Source organism: Lissotriton vulgaris, chromosome 11 (assembly GCF_964263255.1).
Source record: "Lissotriton vulgaris chromosome 11, aLisVul1.2, whole genome shotgun sequence".
Taxonomy (NCBI): Eukaryota; Metazoa; Chordata; class Amphibia; order Caudata; family Salamandridae; genus Lissotriton; species Lissotriton vulgaris.
This window is the reverse complement of record NC_141699.1, coordinates 66,469,918-66,484,354: the sequence shown is the minus strand read 5'-3', so window position 1 is coordinate 66,484,354 and position 14,437 is coordinate 66,469,918. Positions and strand designations below refer to the sequence as shown.

Sequence of the window (14,437 nt, the reverse complement as noted above, 5' to 3'; positions counted from 1 at the left end):
TGTCCAGGGCTCTGCTCAAAAGCGCGCGGTTGGTGCAATCTAATGTCAACGCACCAAATACCAAGGCTCATAGGCCTAAAGACAACTCATGCCTCTTTAACCCACTACCAGACATACTCTGCCCATTTATCTCTCTCGTGCAATTTCCTGTTTCCTCCTTTTGTGATTGTTTTCCCGTCTTTCTCTTCCTCCGTCATTCTGTTCCGTCCATTTTTCCTTCTCTTGCTCTCGTTAATGCCTGATGCTTTAAAATAAGTGCCTATTCCCAGGGATTTAAGTGGGATGAAAAAACTGGGGGGTCTCTCAAAGGGGCGTGTCCAATGTAATTAGGCGTCACTTAAAACCATGTTAGCTAAAAATCTGTGCTTAGCATAATGTGCCCCCCCACCTGTATGTTGCTGTTTCTGTCCTTGCATCCAGATATATGATACAACAAGTAACATCATACCTTCAACAAGTCAGGACTATTGGCTTTGTCAATGGTTGTTAGTTGCATAAGATAAATAAGCAGCAACTGTGGCTTGTATATAATATTGAAAAAGCTTCCACGTAAAGCCCTGGTGACACCACAACAATGTTGCTGCTCCTGAGTTTCAAAAAGAAAAGGGTAATAGAGAGAGAAAATTACTCTCTTTAAAGGATTTAACCTTCCTCTACAACGCTCACCTTGTATGACGTCATGCAGTAACCTCCACTAGTGAGAAATGAGCAGTGTGAGCAGCGCACGTCAATGTGCCTGCTGTCACTGCAGTCCGGGAAAAAAAATGGTCCGCCTGTGCCAGAGCACAAAACAGAGCCCGATAGAGACCCGTTTCGAGGCTCCCTTTAAAAAACTGAAAGCCCTGCCTATTCCCAAAAACAAGGGCTGGTGGCCCTCACCGGCAATCACCGGCTGAAAATAAGACCTGTTAGTGCAACCCTTTCTTTTGAGATAATACCCTTACCTATATTTAGAGCCATGGTTCATCATAAGGTTTATATCTCATCCCAAGTAAGATTCTACTGGGTCTTGCTCAACCTCACTTAGCGAGCTCTAGATATCATATGGTGATAGACGGTTTAAAATTGTCTTCAGGTATTTGTACATCTTTTATTAATATTAGGATACATTTAGCAAGATTAAAAACATAAAGCTATGCATGTGGGAAGACAATTTTCCCTACATCTCTGATCGCCGACATGTTTCGGCCATGACTGTGTGCCCCTTGGAGTCAATGGCATTCATCAGGACTGTGTAATCATGTTTGGAATCCCAACCCAAACTATCTCTTCTCTACAGTAAATGAAAACGAAATTGAAAAGTAGTTGAAAAAGGGCAAGTAATAAGATGTTACTCATTTTGTGACATCATAATTTGTTGCCTATTTATTTAGGGGTACTAGGCTCCTTGGGGTGGAGGGGAAAGTATTTCTCTGTAGTCAGACAATCTTCAGGGTACCAGACCTTGAGAGCCACAATCAGTGCTTTAAATGGGCAGGTACTGTCTGGTACTGAGTACCTGCTCTTCTTTCATTTGAAAGGAAGAGTACCTGCACTTCTCAACTGTTGAGATACATTTAAAGGGAGCATACAAGCACTTCTCAGGCGTAAACAGGTACTGTGGATAGTGAGTACCTGCACTTCTCAGCACTGCTGCAATACATTGAATGGGAGAGTACCAGCACTTCCCAGGTACAATCAGGTACTCTAAATAGTGGGTACCTGCCCTTATATATTTGCATTTAGTGTACTGCTGTGGAAAGGGACCCCTCAGGAGAAGTGACTAGTTTACCCGTAGGCCTGGCTATCCACTCAGGACAGGGGTTAAGAACTGACGACAGCACACGTCAGAAGGGCAGTCTTGGCAAAGGGCTGCATCCAGGCGCTGGTGTAATGCGCGAAGAAGTACTGTATATCTGCGGACTGCCCTTGAGAAGTCTAGTCATCTGATGAACTGATCTGGCGCAGGCCCAGGTTGCTGTGTGCCAAGAGTCTCAAATGAGGCGCCTCGTTGACATCAGTATGGGGCAACCAGCTGTGTGCTCTGCACTGCAATGGACACAACAACGGATGCCACCAAGGGACAGCAGGCATGACTCGCAGCATTGCCTTCCACAGGATGCGGGTATGGTGACCTCTGTCCCACCTAGCACAGGAAACAAGAGGTGCTCCTATGATGCACGAGCAGGCACGCGCCGGAAGAGGAAGCAAACAGAAGCAGGCCACCCTCAGTTGTCACTAAGAGGCAGTTCCCTGCCGGCACAGGAGCTTGGGAATTCCAATATAGAAGGTAAGCTATGAAACCTTCAGGACTGAAGAACTGGGAATTGCTGGCGCCAAAGAAAGTATGGAGAAAATGAAGTCTGGAAGAAAAAGCAAATCTCAAGAAGAGCCGAGGTGTGATCTGGAACAAAAGGCTCCATAAAGAAGATATGTGGAAGAAACGCGTTTGGCCAGTGTGGGCTTAGAGCAGGGGTTACAAAGAAGCACCCCTGGGGCTAGTGACTGAACATCCACCCCTCTCGCCACAGGGACGCTCGCCTCTCCACTAGGACAAGGTGTGGCATAAAGCCAACCAAGAAGAGTCCATGGGATTCCTGTTGTGTCCAGGGAACATTTTGAGCAAATAATATATAAATATCTGCAGCAAAATGCATTATGGGTATTATTACCCAAATGTACAATTAAATTTGAAAACGCATGGCTTATTCACAAATGTAATTTGACCACAGCGGCATCATGTGTCGGCAGCCCTAACAAAACTGGAAACTGAACTCTCAGTGCGCAAGTCTCCAGACAGCGATCGCGATGGATGCGCCAAACATTCCTGGCAGCACTAGGCAGGGTGTGGTTGTCCCTAGTGTTTTGTCTTAGGGGTGTATGGGTGACACGTTGGCTGTGGGATACACACGCTGTGGAGGTGCTCACATGGTTCCTCTATCAGTGGCCATGCCTTTGTCCTCTCTCGTATCCATTGTTTTGTCATGGTACCTTTGTTTTCTTTCTTCTTCTGCCTTCTTTGTTTTACCTTTATCTCCATCTCTCCTTACACTATCTTACCTTTTTTGTCTCTCGCTCTTGCTCTCCCTCTTTGGTTTTTTCTCTCTTCTCTTTTGGTTTCTCCTTTCTTTTGTCGATTTTTTATTCCGATTTGAAAATCTTTGGTTTGTCAGCTTGATCACAGTTCTGAAAATTTTGCAGTAGTTTTTTCTAACCCTAACCCTTTTTCTAACCCCATCTCCTTGTTTTCAGGGGACGATCCAAACAAGGCCGTGAACCCCCTTATCACAGGGCTCTTTGGGGCCACAGCGGGAGCTGCGAGCGTGTTTGGGAATACTCCGCTGGATGTGGTGAAGACCAGGATGCAGGTGGGTGGAAGCGGTGCCAGCCTCAGTTGGCAGGAAGTGCTCTTGTACTAAGCATAGGAGTCTTGTTCTTCTTGTTGGTCATTTGATGTCCCTTTAATGGATGCTCTGCCTTCTTTTACTGTGTGTTCCTCCCTAGGACCATTGATGTGCCTTCAGTGAGTGCTCTGCCCTCTTGTACTGTATGTTCCTCCCTAGTGCCTTTCATGCCCCTTAAGTGGGTGTGTAGGAAGCTTGGTTTCTGTTGCAGTAACCCCCCCACACTTTTTGCCAGATTTCTGATGCCCTTTGGTTTGATGTGCCCTGTGTCCCTGACAATCAGGTTCCCAGGGCCTGTGTTCTTTCCCAAAACTGTTCCTTTCTACCCCCAATTGGCACCTCTCTGGCCACATGTAATTCCCTTGTAAAAGGTACCATGGGTACCAAGGACACTGTGACCAGAGAAGGCCTCTAAGGGCTGCGGCATATATTGTGCCACCCTTAGAGGTCCTGTACCTTAATACAAACTCACTGCCATTGCAGGCTGCATGTTTTGGTGTAGAGAAAAGTGAAGAGTCAACATGGCACACATTCCTGTGTTCCATGCCTGAAACCCACTGCCTGTGGTAGAGGTAAGACTCCCCTCTAGCTGTGTGCACTCTACCACTGGTGAGGATACAGTTGCATGAGCACTGTAGCCCCTCCAGTGTCTAAGTCCATTCTAAGACATTGTAAGTGCAGTAAAGCCATACAAGAGTATATGGTCTGCAAGTTTATCATTACGAATTCCACAACATCATATTGGCTTTACTGAATTCTGGGACGTTTGGTAGCAAACGTCTCAGCATAATAAACCCACACTGATTGCCAGTGTGGGATTTATTATACACTGCACTCAAAGGGCATCTTAGGGATGCCCCCTGGCAAACGACCAGCCTCTGGTGGGTTCCCTGACTGCTACACACGCTCCTGCCACCACAAGACATAGTTTTGGATCCCTGAGCCCACAAACAAATCCTTTCCTGGGCGGAGGTGGTCACACCTCCCCCAGGCCAGGAAGAGCCATCTGTGGCAGGGGAGCTTCAAAGGCCTTGCCACCTTTGTAACGCAACCCCCAGCATCTCCTGCTTTCAGGAGCATGTCCCCTTCCTGTCTCCCCTCCTTGTCGGCGGGAAGACTGGCAGGAAAAATTAGCACAGCCCAGAAGGTGTGCCCACCTCTGCTAAGCCCACCCCTCAGGTGGGGGAGGCAAGGGGAAACCCATTCTTCAGTGCTCGCCATCTTGCAGATGGCAGGCACTCTAATCAGGATTAGGAATTGTGTCCATTCCCCCTCGTGGGGTGAGCACACCAAGGGTGTAGTCACCCTAAGGTCAGTAGCTCATTGGCTACTGACCTTGAGACCCCTAAAAAAAACGAAATACAGTATTTTGGGGGCAGCCCTGAACCAAGAAGACAGATTCCCACACAGTAGCTCTGTTCAAAAGAAACTCCCAAGACAGACTCCGACCGAGCCTGCTGAGGACAAAGAAACCCAACACCTGGAACCACCACTGCACGTGACACCTACGGCCCGAATCCGGGTGGCCCGTCAGTCCAAGCGAGGTCCCTCAGAGCTCCAGAATCTGAGTACACCATCGGTTGACCCCTCCAGGACTCCCCGACGTCACCTGCAGCCTCTGCACGGAGACCACCCTAACCGTGAGGGGCCCGGTAAGGTGAAATTCAACCTCAAAAGACACCCCTGCATCCAGCCGCCCTGCACCCTGGAGGAGAGAACCTGAGGTACCCCTACATCCCCGAGGACCTGAAGCCCACCTGCCCTACTTTTTGAGGTCCTTCCATAAGGGATTCTTCGCTGGCAAGGTTTCCCTGGGTAAAACCCCCTTGGCATGCTGCATTTGGCCTTGGCAGCTGTCCAATCGGCAGACTCAGACTCCGACTGACACATCCATTTAGATGACTCTCAGACCCTGCAGAACTCAGGCCACTCCCCCTCATACACCTGACCAATCACATTCACCTGCAACACGTCCATGGCAGTCTCCTCCTCTTCCTGTGATATCAACTAACCAGTAGGCCAGGGGTCTTCAAACTGGGGTGATCAAGTAATCCCAGGGGGGCACCAGGTTCTAGCCCAAATAAGTATTATGTTGATAACAGTGCTTTGTTTTCAGTGTAAAAAACGAGGCGCAGTAAGCCACTTTGTATTGGGCCATCACTGACATCTTTTACCATTTATATCATGGCTGGGAGAAGGTGTCAAAAGGGAAGGGACTCCAACTAGTTTTCCCTCACTTCTAATAATTACACCATGGCTACTTTTACACGTTAGTAAGGCCTGCCTGACCCGAATAGTATTGTTTAGCAATCATGTATTTTATTGCATTTTTAAAAGGGTACAGAGATTACCTGCAATGTTTAAATAAGTCTAGACATATTTAAACATGGCCAGTTTAATAGAACAATTGTGAAAAAGATTGAGGGGGGGCAATGTTTTTGTTTTGCAATGGGAGGGGAGTGGCACTAAAAACAGAAGACCACTGGGCTAGGCTGTACCCCAGCACTGAGGCCTATAGACCCAATTGGAGTCAGGCGGACAGGTCACTTCCACGGTCTTCTCGTACTTGGCACCCTTACAAATATGTTCCAGACTGAGAGGGAAATGCAGCTGGACTGTCTGGCACACTTATTCTGCAACCACACTGTGTGATTCTAGGCATTTCTAATGTGCTCTCTCTTTTTTGTGCTTTTCCACCCAGGGTCTTGAGTCGCATAAGTACAAGAGCACGTGGGACTGTGCGTACAAGATCATGAAATATGAAGGACCAAAAGCGTGAGTCTAGAGGTTTCCAAGGGGCAGATATGGTGCCTGCTTCGGGGATGGTGAAGCAGGGAATGCGATTCAGGAGTAATGAAGGCAAGGCTTAGTCACAGGGGCAGACGAGGCAAGTAGAGCGAGAAAGGGGCAACAAGGGAGGTAAGTGAGGAGACAAAAGGTGCAAAGTGTGAAGAGAGCGCGGGCCAAGAACCGCAAGGGTAGGACGGAGATGGATAGTAGGGAGCATGGTGAAGATATAGGGTGATCAGTCGTCCCGACTTTTCCTGGATGGTCCTGGTTTTTCGTGAAGTGTCCCGGTGTCCTGACACTTTCTTCCAAACTGAATACATTTCCCTGTTTTTGGGTAGTGGCTGGGATGAGCACAGAAATGTCCAGTTTTTGAGTAGTGGCTGAGTTGAGCATACGCACTGGTGTTAAAAAGATGTGCGCATTCTCACTACCGGAGAAGTTACGGTGTGACGTCACTCCAGATGAGGTTGTTGTGGGAAGACAAATCCTTTAAAGAGAGACATTTTCTCTCGGGATTTCCCTTCTCTTTCTACTGCGCAGGAAGAATGTCATTATGCCAGCCAACACTGTGTACGAACCGCCAGCATGACACAGCCTTGCACACTGGAGTCAGAGGTCACTGCCTGCACCATGATCCAGTGTTACAAAAAGGGGGGGGTTTACCGAATTGAGTCACTGGGACCTAGGTGCTAAATGGTACATAGAGAGAGGGGTCCCAGTACCCATTATCACATTCATAAAACACTCATTATATAGAATGGAATAAAATGCATAAGAGAGACCTAGTTATCACACTGTTATTTAATCACAATGTGTTTTTTGAACTGTATATATAATTTGCGACCATACGATTGCATTAGTGCCCCAGGGGTTCGAGGGGTGGGTGGGAGTGTTCAGTGAGAGAAAAGGGATCTGCAGAATCGATCATTTGTGCAGGAAATATAATCAAAACATGACAAAGCATAAGAAACACATCAATATGGCTTAAAACAGAGAGCCAGTGTAAGCGATAAAGCAATCAACGCTCTGTAAAATGTCAGACAACCATGCTCTCACCGCATATATTAATATTCTGAATGTTGGAAGCGCAGGCTGGTTTGGGGTGGTATCTGTCGACGTTTCGACCCCAAAGTAATAGGTTAGGTACACGTAGGACCTTAAAGCGGGGTCTTCATCAGGTCAAAGGAGTGATGCAGGGCAAGATATTCATGGGCGTTGGGCCATCCGGCTCCAAAGTGGAAGAGGAGAACGAGGGATGACTTGAGAAGGACCTCAGTGTATTCTCCAATAGGTTGAGATGTCTTTAGTTTGATGCCTTCAGGGTCACCACTATCGTGTACGAGCGGTTCTCTTTAACCGCGAGTCAGAAAAGCGAGCCGCAGCCACGGTCTCTGTATTCTCTAAGATGATAAGGGAAAAAGGTTCCAACGGAGTCCTCGTGGAAGCCTGTCTATGCAGCGGTGACATTTTACAGAGCGTTGATTGCTTTATCGCTTACACTGGCTCTCTGTTTTAAGCCATATTGTTGTGTTTCTTATGCTTTGTCATGTTTTGATTATATTTCCTGCACAAATGATCGATTCTGGACATCCCTTTTCTCTCACTGAACACTCCCACCCACCCCTCGAATCCCTGGGACACTAATGCATTCGTATGGTCGCAAATGATATATTCAGTTCAAAAAACACATTGTGATTAAATAACAGTGTGATAACTAGGTCTCTCTTATGCATTTTATTCTATTGTATATAATGAGTGTTTTATGAATTTGATAATGTGTACTGGGACCCCTCTCTCTCTATGCACCATGATCCAGTCAGCCGCCAGTGTAAACTGTAGTCCTACTTCTATGTCCATGACATGTCCTGTTTTTCTTGTTTTGGTAATCTGGTCACCCTATGAAGATAGGGAGTGGAGACAGTAAGAATGAGGGCAAGGAAGGTGATAGGAGCACAGATATAGACAAAAGATTTAGGGATGGGATGACTCGTTTTTAGGTCTGATTTGACAGAGCAGCTGTCACCAGACATGTTAGCAGAAGAAAAAGAGCCCCAAGAAGCAGTATTCAGTGAGGAAGTGTGCGCATGCTCATCGTCTTCTATAAGAGCTTTTGATTGGACAAAAAGTGTGCGCTTCTGTTTTGGTAACAAACTAATGATCAAGGCTATTAGACAAATTGGTTCATCAGAAAAAAAAGATGTCAAGTGCCTTGGGTCTGACCTGTTTATTATAAAAAGGTACGACAAAGGCAGTAGGCCTGACTGATTTAATAGGAAAAGCATAGGTGAAAGACAAGCGGCCAACAAAGGCGCATGTCATCACTTATGTTAAAGCCTGTAGGCAGATATTTTGCTAGACATAATTTCAGGGATTACGAAGTAGGCAAGGGTTTTGTGGTGTTTACCCCCTCTGACAAATCCAGGGGGTAGAAGATTTGCAATGTGATAATCTGTGCTGGGTTCTCTTTGGAGGGGGTGTATAATGTTTTGCCAACTATAATTCTGAGCATATTTGTAGTTTTCTGCACAGTATTTAGCTCTGTCTGCGCTAAAGTACTTTGACGATCTGGCTTTGCTTATGGAATTGCCAGCCAAGCTCTTGCAATACAAATATATTATGTATGTACATACATTTGCATGCTTATAGGTGCTTTGGTGAGGATTCGAATGGCAGTCACATTGTACTATCATTATGACATCATATAGTATGGGGCAATTGGCCAGCCAACCACAGCCATTATCTCTATTGTCTTGTGAGTGATGTCATTTTTACCAGACCACATGTGCAGACCCACCTGAAAATAAGTGCACTTCAGTGCAGTTTTCCATTTTCTCCTTTCTGGGGCTTGTTTAATTTCTTTCCTTCTCTTTCTCCTTTTTGTTTTGTTTAGTTTTTTAAGAGAGCATGGCAGCTCCTCAGACAATCCTAGTAGATCACTTGCTTACTGCTCATTTCATCTGTAGCATGTCTGACCCCATGAGGCTTCTGCTTCTAAATCCTGAGACCGTGTTGTGTGTGTGTTTTGTTTTGGCGTGGTGGGTGGATAAATACAGCAATGAGTCAGTGGGTGGATGAATAGATGCATGGGTGCAAGGAAGAGTGACAGAGTGCATGTATAATAAGTTATTGAGGGCCTGATCTTCCCTGTGGCTTGTGGATCTTTCTAGTAGGAAAGTTGGCTATTTGTACTGTCACTGACTCATGTGGCCTCCAGCCTTGACTCAGGATTGCAGACCTATCTGCTCATGCTGCTAGTTTTGGTTTTGTTTAGTCATTCTGAGAGGGTGTTTCCGTTTTAATTAAAATCTGGTGCTAACCTTCACGTTTTCTTCTTTGCAGGTTTTACAAGGGCACTGTCCCGCGTCTGGGGCGTGTGTGTCTGGACGTCGCCATTGTCTTCATCATCTACGATGAGGTTGTGAAATTTCTGAACAAAGTGTGGAAGACAGACTGAAGACGGTGGGCAACCCTCAGCTCCGCCAAGGGCAAGTTCGCTGCGGAGGGACATATTCGGCGACATGGAAGAGGGACAGAGCGAAGACCATGGTGGAGGGACATTCCAGCATTAAAGATGTGGAACATATTTACAATAAGTCGGAGGATCTACTGACGACAAAGCCGGAGGGACATATCGATGACCAATGGACAAGAAGGCTGCATCAGGCCTCTTGCCGGGGAGTAGGGGAGTGTGCCAAAGGTCCATTTCTTCTCCTTTAGCCCATGTTTACAAGAAGCTGCACCGGCCCAGGCCGGCCTTTCATTTAAAATGACCAAATGTATTTATTGCCAAGCCTCTCTGTGAAAATGGTGCCTACTCTGTGAGACGTGGGAATCCATCGTATGTCCAGGAGGGCCAAATTCAGACCAAGTTATCAGGATAATCACTGCCTATGTAAAAGAGTTGTATTTATAATAATTGTTTGTAGGTGTACCTAATGTGGGTATCCTGGAAAATTGGCAATAATTGGACCCTCCTGGACCCACGTTAGACATCCCACATCTAAAGAGACACTGCAGTCCCATCATGGCTGTAGTGCTCCAAGACCAGAGCGACTCTCTTATTTTTCACCAAACTGCGTGTCTTAATCCTCTGTTCTTGCCTTCAAAAGCAACAGTGGAGTTCTACATATCTTCATCTCCTGATGACATCATGGGCATGTTACCATCTTGTGATGTCATTAGAAGAAAGACCCATACATGGGTTATGATCTGAACATTTTGGAGTGAGGAATATTAATTTTACTTGAAAACGTGCGGGCATTTCCTATGCAGACAAAGCAGAACATTCATTTCCATCTATTTTTAACCTTGGCAAACAGTGATCAGAGCAAGGAAAATCTGCTGCAAATTTAGACCGGCTGTTCAATTTGGCAAAATCTGTTTGCAATTTTCTGTGTTTATGATTGTGAGGGATCAGCTTCGGTTTTTATCGGTTTTAATCACATGTTCTCTAAATTTCCTGTGGTATCCTCAACCTTCCTGTTCTTTGAGAATAAGGCTTTTTCAGTCCATGAGACAACAGTCACCCTGTAGTGTACTGACACAGCCAGTTTCTTTTATGTGAAAGTTGACAGCAGAATTACTAAAAAGCAAAATATGCCTAATGAATTTATTCTTCTATCAGACCCACCAATATTGTGATGAGGGTTGCCATCTTGCTGTAAGGACGGCCACTTGACACCATGTTTCAATTTAACAACTAAGGGGCCTATTACGATCTCGATTGGAAACCCTCCAACCAGAGGTCTGAGGCTTTCCAACCGAGATTGTCGGTTTTAAGTCAGACCAGCTAATTACAATCTAGGCAGATTTGAAACCGTCCGGTCATTCCGACTTGTTTCCAAAGGGCTCAAGGAGCCTGCCAGCAGTCGGAGAATGTCCCGTAATCCCAATGGACGGCGTTTCCACCGTTGGGATTTAGAGGCTCGGTTTCCAACAGGCTTTCCATGCTGGGGATTCCGACATGGAAACCCTGTTGGAAAGTGAGTTTGGCGGCCCCTAGCAGGGCCCCCTTCTCTTTGCAGCCTCCAGTTGGGGGATGAGGGGGCGTCTATGGTGCCCCATCTCTATGTGTGGCAGGCACCATGAGGTGCCTGCCACTTGGTGCATGGATGAACACATCCTCCCATTTCCCTATGGGAGTTTGTGCTACGGCAGGTTTACGGCCTTAGCACGAGCTCACGTATGCGACCGCACCATGTGTGGCTGCATCTTAATGCTGCGGTCGGGACCGACGACCAGAGGTCGGACGGTCCCGATTCCGCGATGATGTCAGTCGTAGGCAACTCCAACGGACATCATAATCGGCCCCTTAATCCATTCTATAGTTTTCCTTTGCTTCAATAGAACCAAGTGGACAAACATAATGATTTGTATAAGGAAGGCTGAAGACTGGATAATTGTGTTGTGCCTATAAGAGCAAGAGCGCCCATCTGGCTTAGCCACCTCTAAAGATAGTGTAGAGAACTGTGTACCCAAATACCACTGGGCGCCATTGGCAACTTAAAACAAAATGGTACTGGGGAGTGATTCTGTATTCCGGCTTCTATATCTCATTGAACTTTGCTTTAAACTATTCAAAGGGGGTGGAATGACAAGTCTCACAACGATGGTCAGGGAATGCTTGCATCCTTCACAAAAGCCTTGTACCAATTCCTGAGTCCCTTAAAGGGACAAAACTATCTGTACCTTAAGAACAATGGGGCCTATTACCAAGCAATAGCGATAATTATCGCTATTGCTTGGTTAGATACAAAAATTTACCGCTGAGCTGCGGCGATTTTTATCGCAGATAAACCTTGGTATTACCAAGGTTTATAAAAATCGGCCGCAATGCATGAATATCGCTGAAAAGTCAGCGATATTCATGCATTACCGAGCTAATGCTCTTAGCCATGTTATCCACCTCCCATTGGATAACATGGCTAAGAACTGCTCAGGGCAGGTGTTAGCTTTTGGAGATATTCGCGCTTAGCGCAAATATCTCCAAAAGTTGGTAATAGGAGATAGCGATGTTAGCGACTGTTTCCAGTCGCTAACATCTTGGCACGCCCACTTTGAATGTCATTAGTGATAAATATAGCTGACATGCAAAGCGGGGCCCAAGATGGTCGCTATCGCCTACTAGCTGTCGCTAACTGGTGTTAGCGACAGCTAGGTAATAGGGAGATAATTTTATCTCCGCTTTCTTGGCTTTTAAAGCCAAAAAAGCGGAGATAAACCCCCTTGATAATATGCCCCAATATGCGATCGAGTGGTTAGGGAACCAGGAAGCCTTAGTTCTCATACTGATTCCCTGATCAAGACTGGTAAAAGAGATCGATTTAGTATTGTGGAAAGCCACAACTAGACAGGGAACCACGAAGCTTTGTTTTTACATTTGCCGGTACGGAGATGAGATATTGTTTTTTACTTTTATTAATGCTCTTTGTTTTATTGGTGACATTGGGCAGGTAGCAAAGCTACCTGTGTGCAATCATACATAGAAAAAATGTTATTTTAAATTGTTTTAGATTGTGGACAACTATGTGCCAACATTCCTTGAGAATATTACTTTTTTTCAAACCTTTAGCGTTTGTAGGTTGCAGGTGAACCTGGTCTATTATCCAAATAAATGTTTTTTTTTTTGTTTAAGTTTTAGCTGTTTGACACATCTGTGTGGGAAACAAACTGTGCAATTATCTGAACCAAATTCTTTTGAACTATCAGTTTTAGGATATCTAGATCTAAGTTCACCATGTGCCATCTATCCCAGGGAATTATCTTTTTCTTAGCCTCGTAATATGTCATTGCACTGGGGAGAAAAAAAATAAGTTGAAAATATTACATTTTTTACAAATGAAACAAATGATTGTAATTTCATTTTTACAAGATGTGTTACAGAACCCTTCCATTTCAGAGAAGGGCTGGTGCAAATAATTTATCAATGCTTAGAGATATATGTTTTAAGTTAGTGGAAAAAGAGTTATATTTACCTAAACAATACACCACAGGTTTGGCACTGATGTCTATTGAGGCATTTCCTTGGTTTTGGAGATTTAGAAAAAATAAATAAGGGGTGGGGTTAGGAAATAGTTTTTTTAAATAATGTAAAAGAATCAGCCGCATTCGTCATTGTCGGGTAAGGGGGCCTAGCTGCTGACACTTTCATTAATCATATCTATTGAGTCTGGGTTTTGAAAATGGGATTGAAGTTTGTTTGAAGGACACCTGATCCAATGTGTTGTATGTTGTCTTCTATGTCCTGGGACTTGTTGTCTGCATTTCCTCACGACAGACTGCGAGTCGCAGATATTGTTTTCGACACAGATGACTAGAAACCGATGCTTCCCCGCTGGTTCCAAACCCTTCTGTGGTGCAGGAAGGGGGAAAGTCTCTATGTATTTGGCCAAACAACCATTTTTTTATTTTAGATATAGTGAGCGGCTAGGAGACCAGATCAGTCTTGCTGGTGGTTCATACATCCTGATGGAAATGGGGCAGTGCTAGAGTGCATGATGGTCACTGTAAAATAAGACCTCCTGAAGAGACCTTTATCCATGTTTGGTGTTTCATGTATCCTAAAAAAGACTGTTCCGCCTGAAAAATACTCAAATGTTCCAACCCCGCCCCTCATGAATGAACCATTCTTATGGTGATTATATAAACATACTTGAATATTGGTCTTGTCCTGTTTGTTTGTGGGCACATGTTCTGGCCCCTACATTCTATTACTCGTGCCAAAGGCTCCTGATGATTCCGGGCCGGTTTTGTGCCAATATGACATGTATGCAAATATATATTTATAAACCATGTTTTGTCTTCCTCTGTGTGATTGATTTAACTTATTGTTTGGGGGGGGCGAGGGGACGGGGTCTTTAAATGTATGATGCATATCAGTTAGATGCTGTGTGTATACGCTAACGGAAGGGAAGGCTGGCATTGGTGGTGTGGCGCAGCGGTCAGGGTGCCTCACTCCGTACCACGGGGTTCACGGTTCGATCGCCGGCAGCAGGTCAGCCCAGCACCATGTGACTGGGCAATAGCTCGCTTAATCTTCCCGAGGGCCCCCACAGCGCCGGGACACCACTTCGGAGGTAGCTGTGCGCTTTATAAATTTAAGGTTGTTGTTGTTGTATTGGTCCCTCTGTGTACTCATGGCTTTGAGCTGGTAAGCTGGCTTGAAAGATTGCACAACCACTGCAGAGACCAGCAGGTCCAACGCTGCCTTTCATTTTCTTTGAGGTTGATAAATTTAGAAGCCTTGATTTGAATAATAACACTTG

The 14,437-nt window shown here is 45.5% G+C and overlaps 1 protein-coding gene across 1 annotated transcript in view; it reads left to right on the top strand.

Annotated features, from left to right (window-relative positions):
* SLC25A1 (solute carrier family 25 member 1) overlaps nucleotides 1-13,966 on the top strand; it is a 125,389-nt gene extending 111,423 nt beyond the window's left edge. Inside the window, exons 7-9 of the mRNA XM_086942710.1 lie at nucleotides 3,232-3,347; nucleotides 6,085-6,158; nucleotides 9,513-13,966. Of these exons, the coding sequence (XP_086798836.1) occupies nucleotides 3,232-3,347; nucleotides 6,085-6,158; nucleotides 9,513-9,627 (305 nt within the window). The 3' untranslated portion in view covers nucleotides 9,628-13,966. The remainder of the gene's footprint in view (nucleotides 1-3,231; nucleotides 3,348-6,084; nucleotides 6,159-9,512) is intronic.
* The last annotated feature ends 471 nt before the right edge of the window (nucleotides 13,967-14,437 follow it).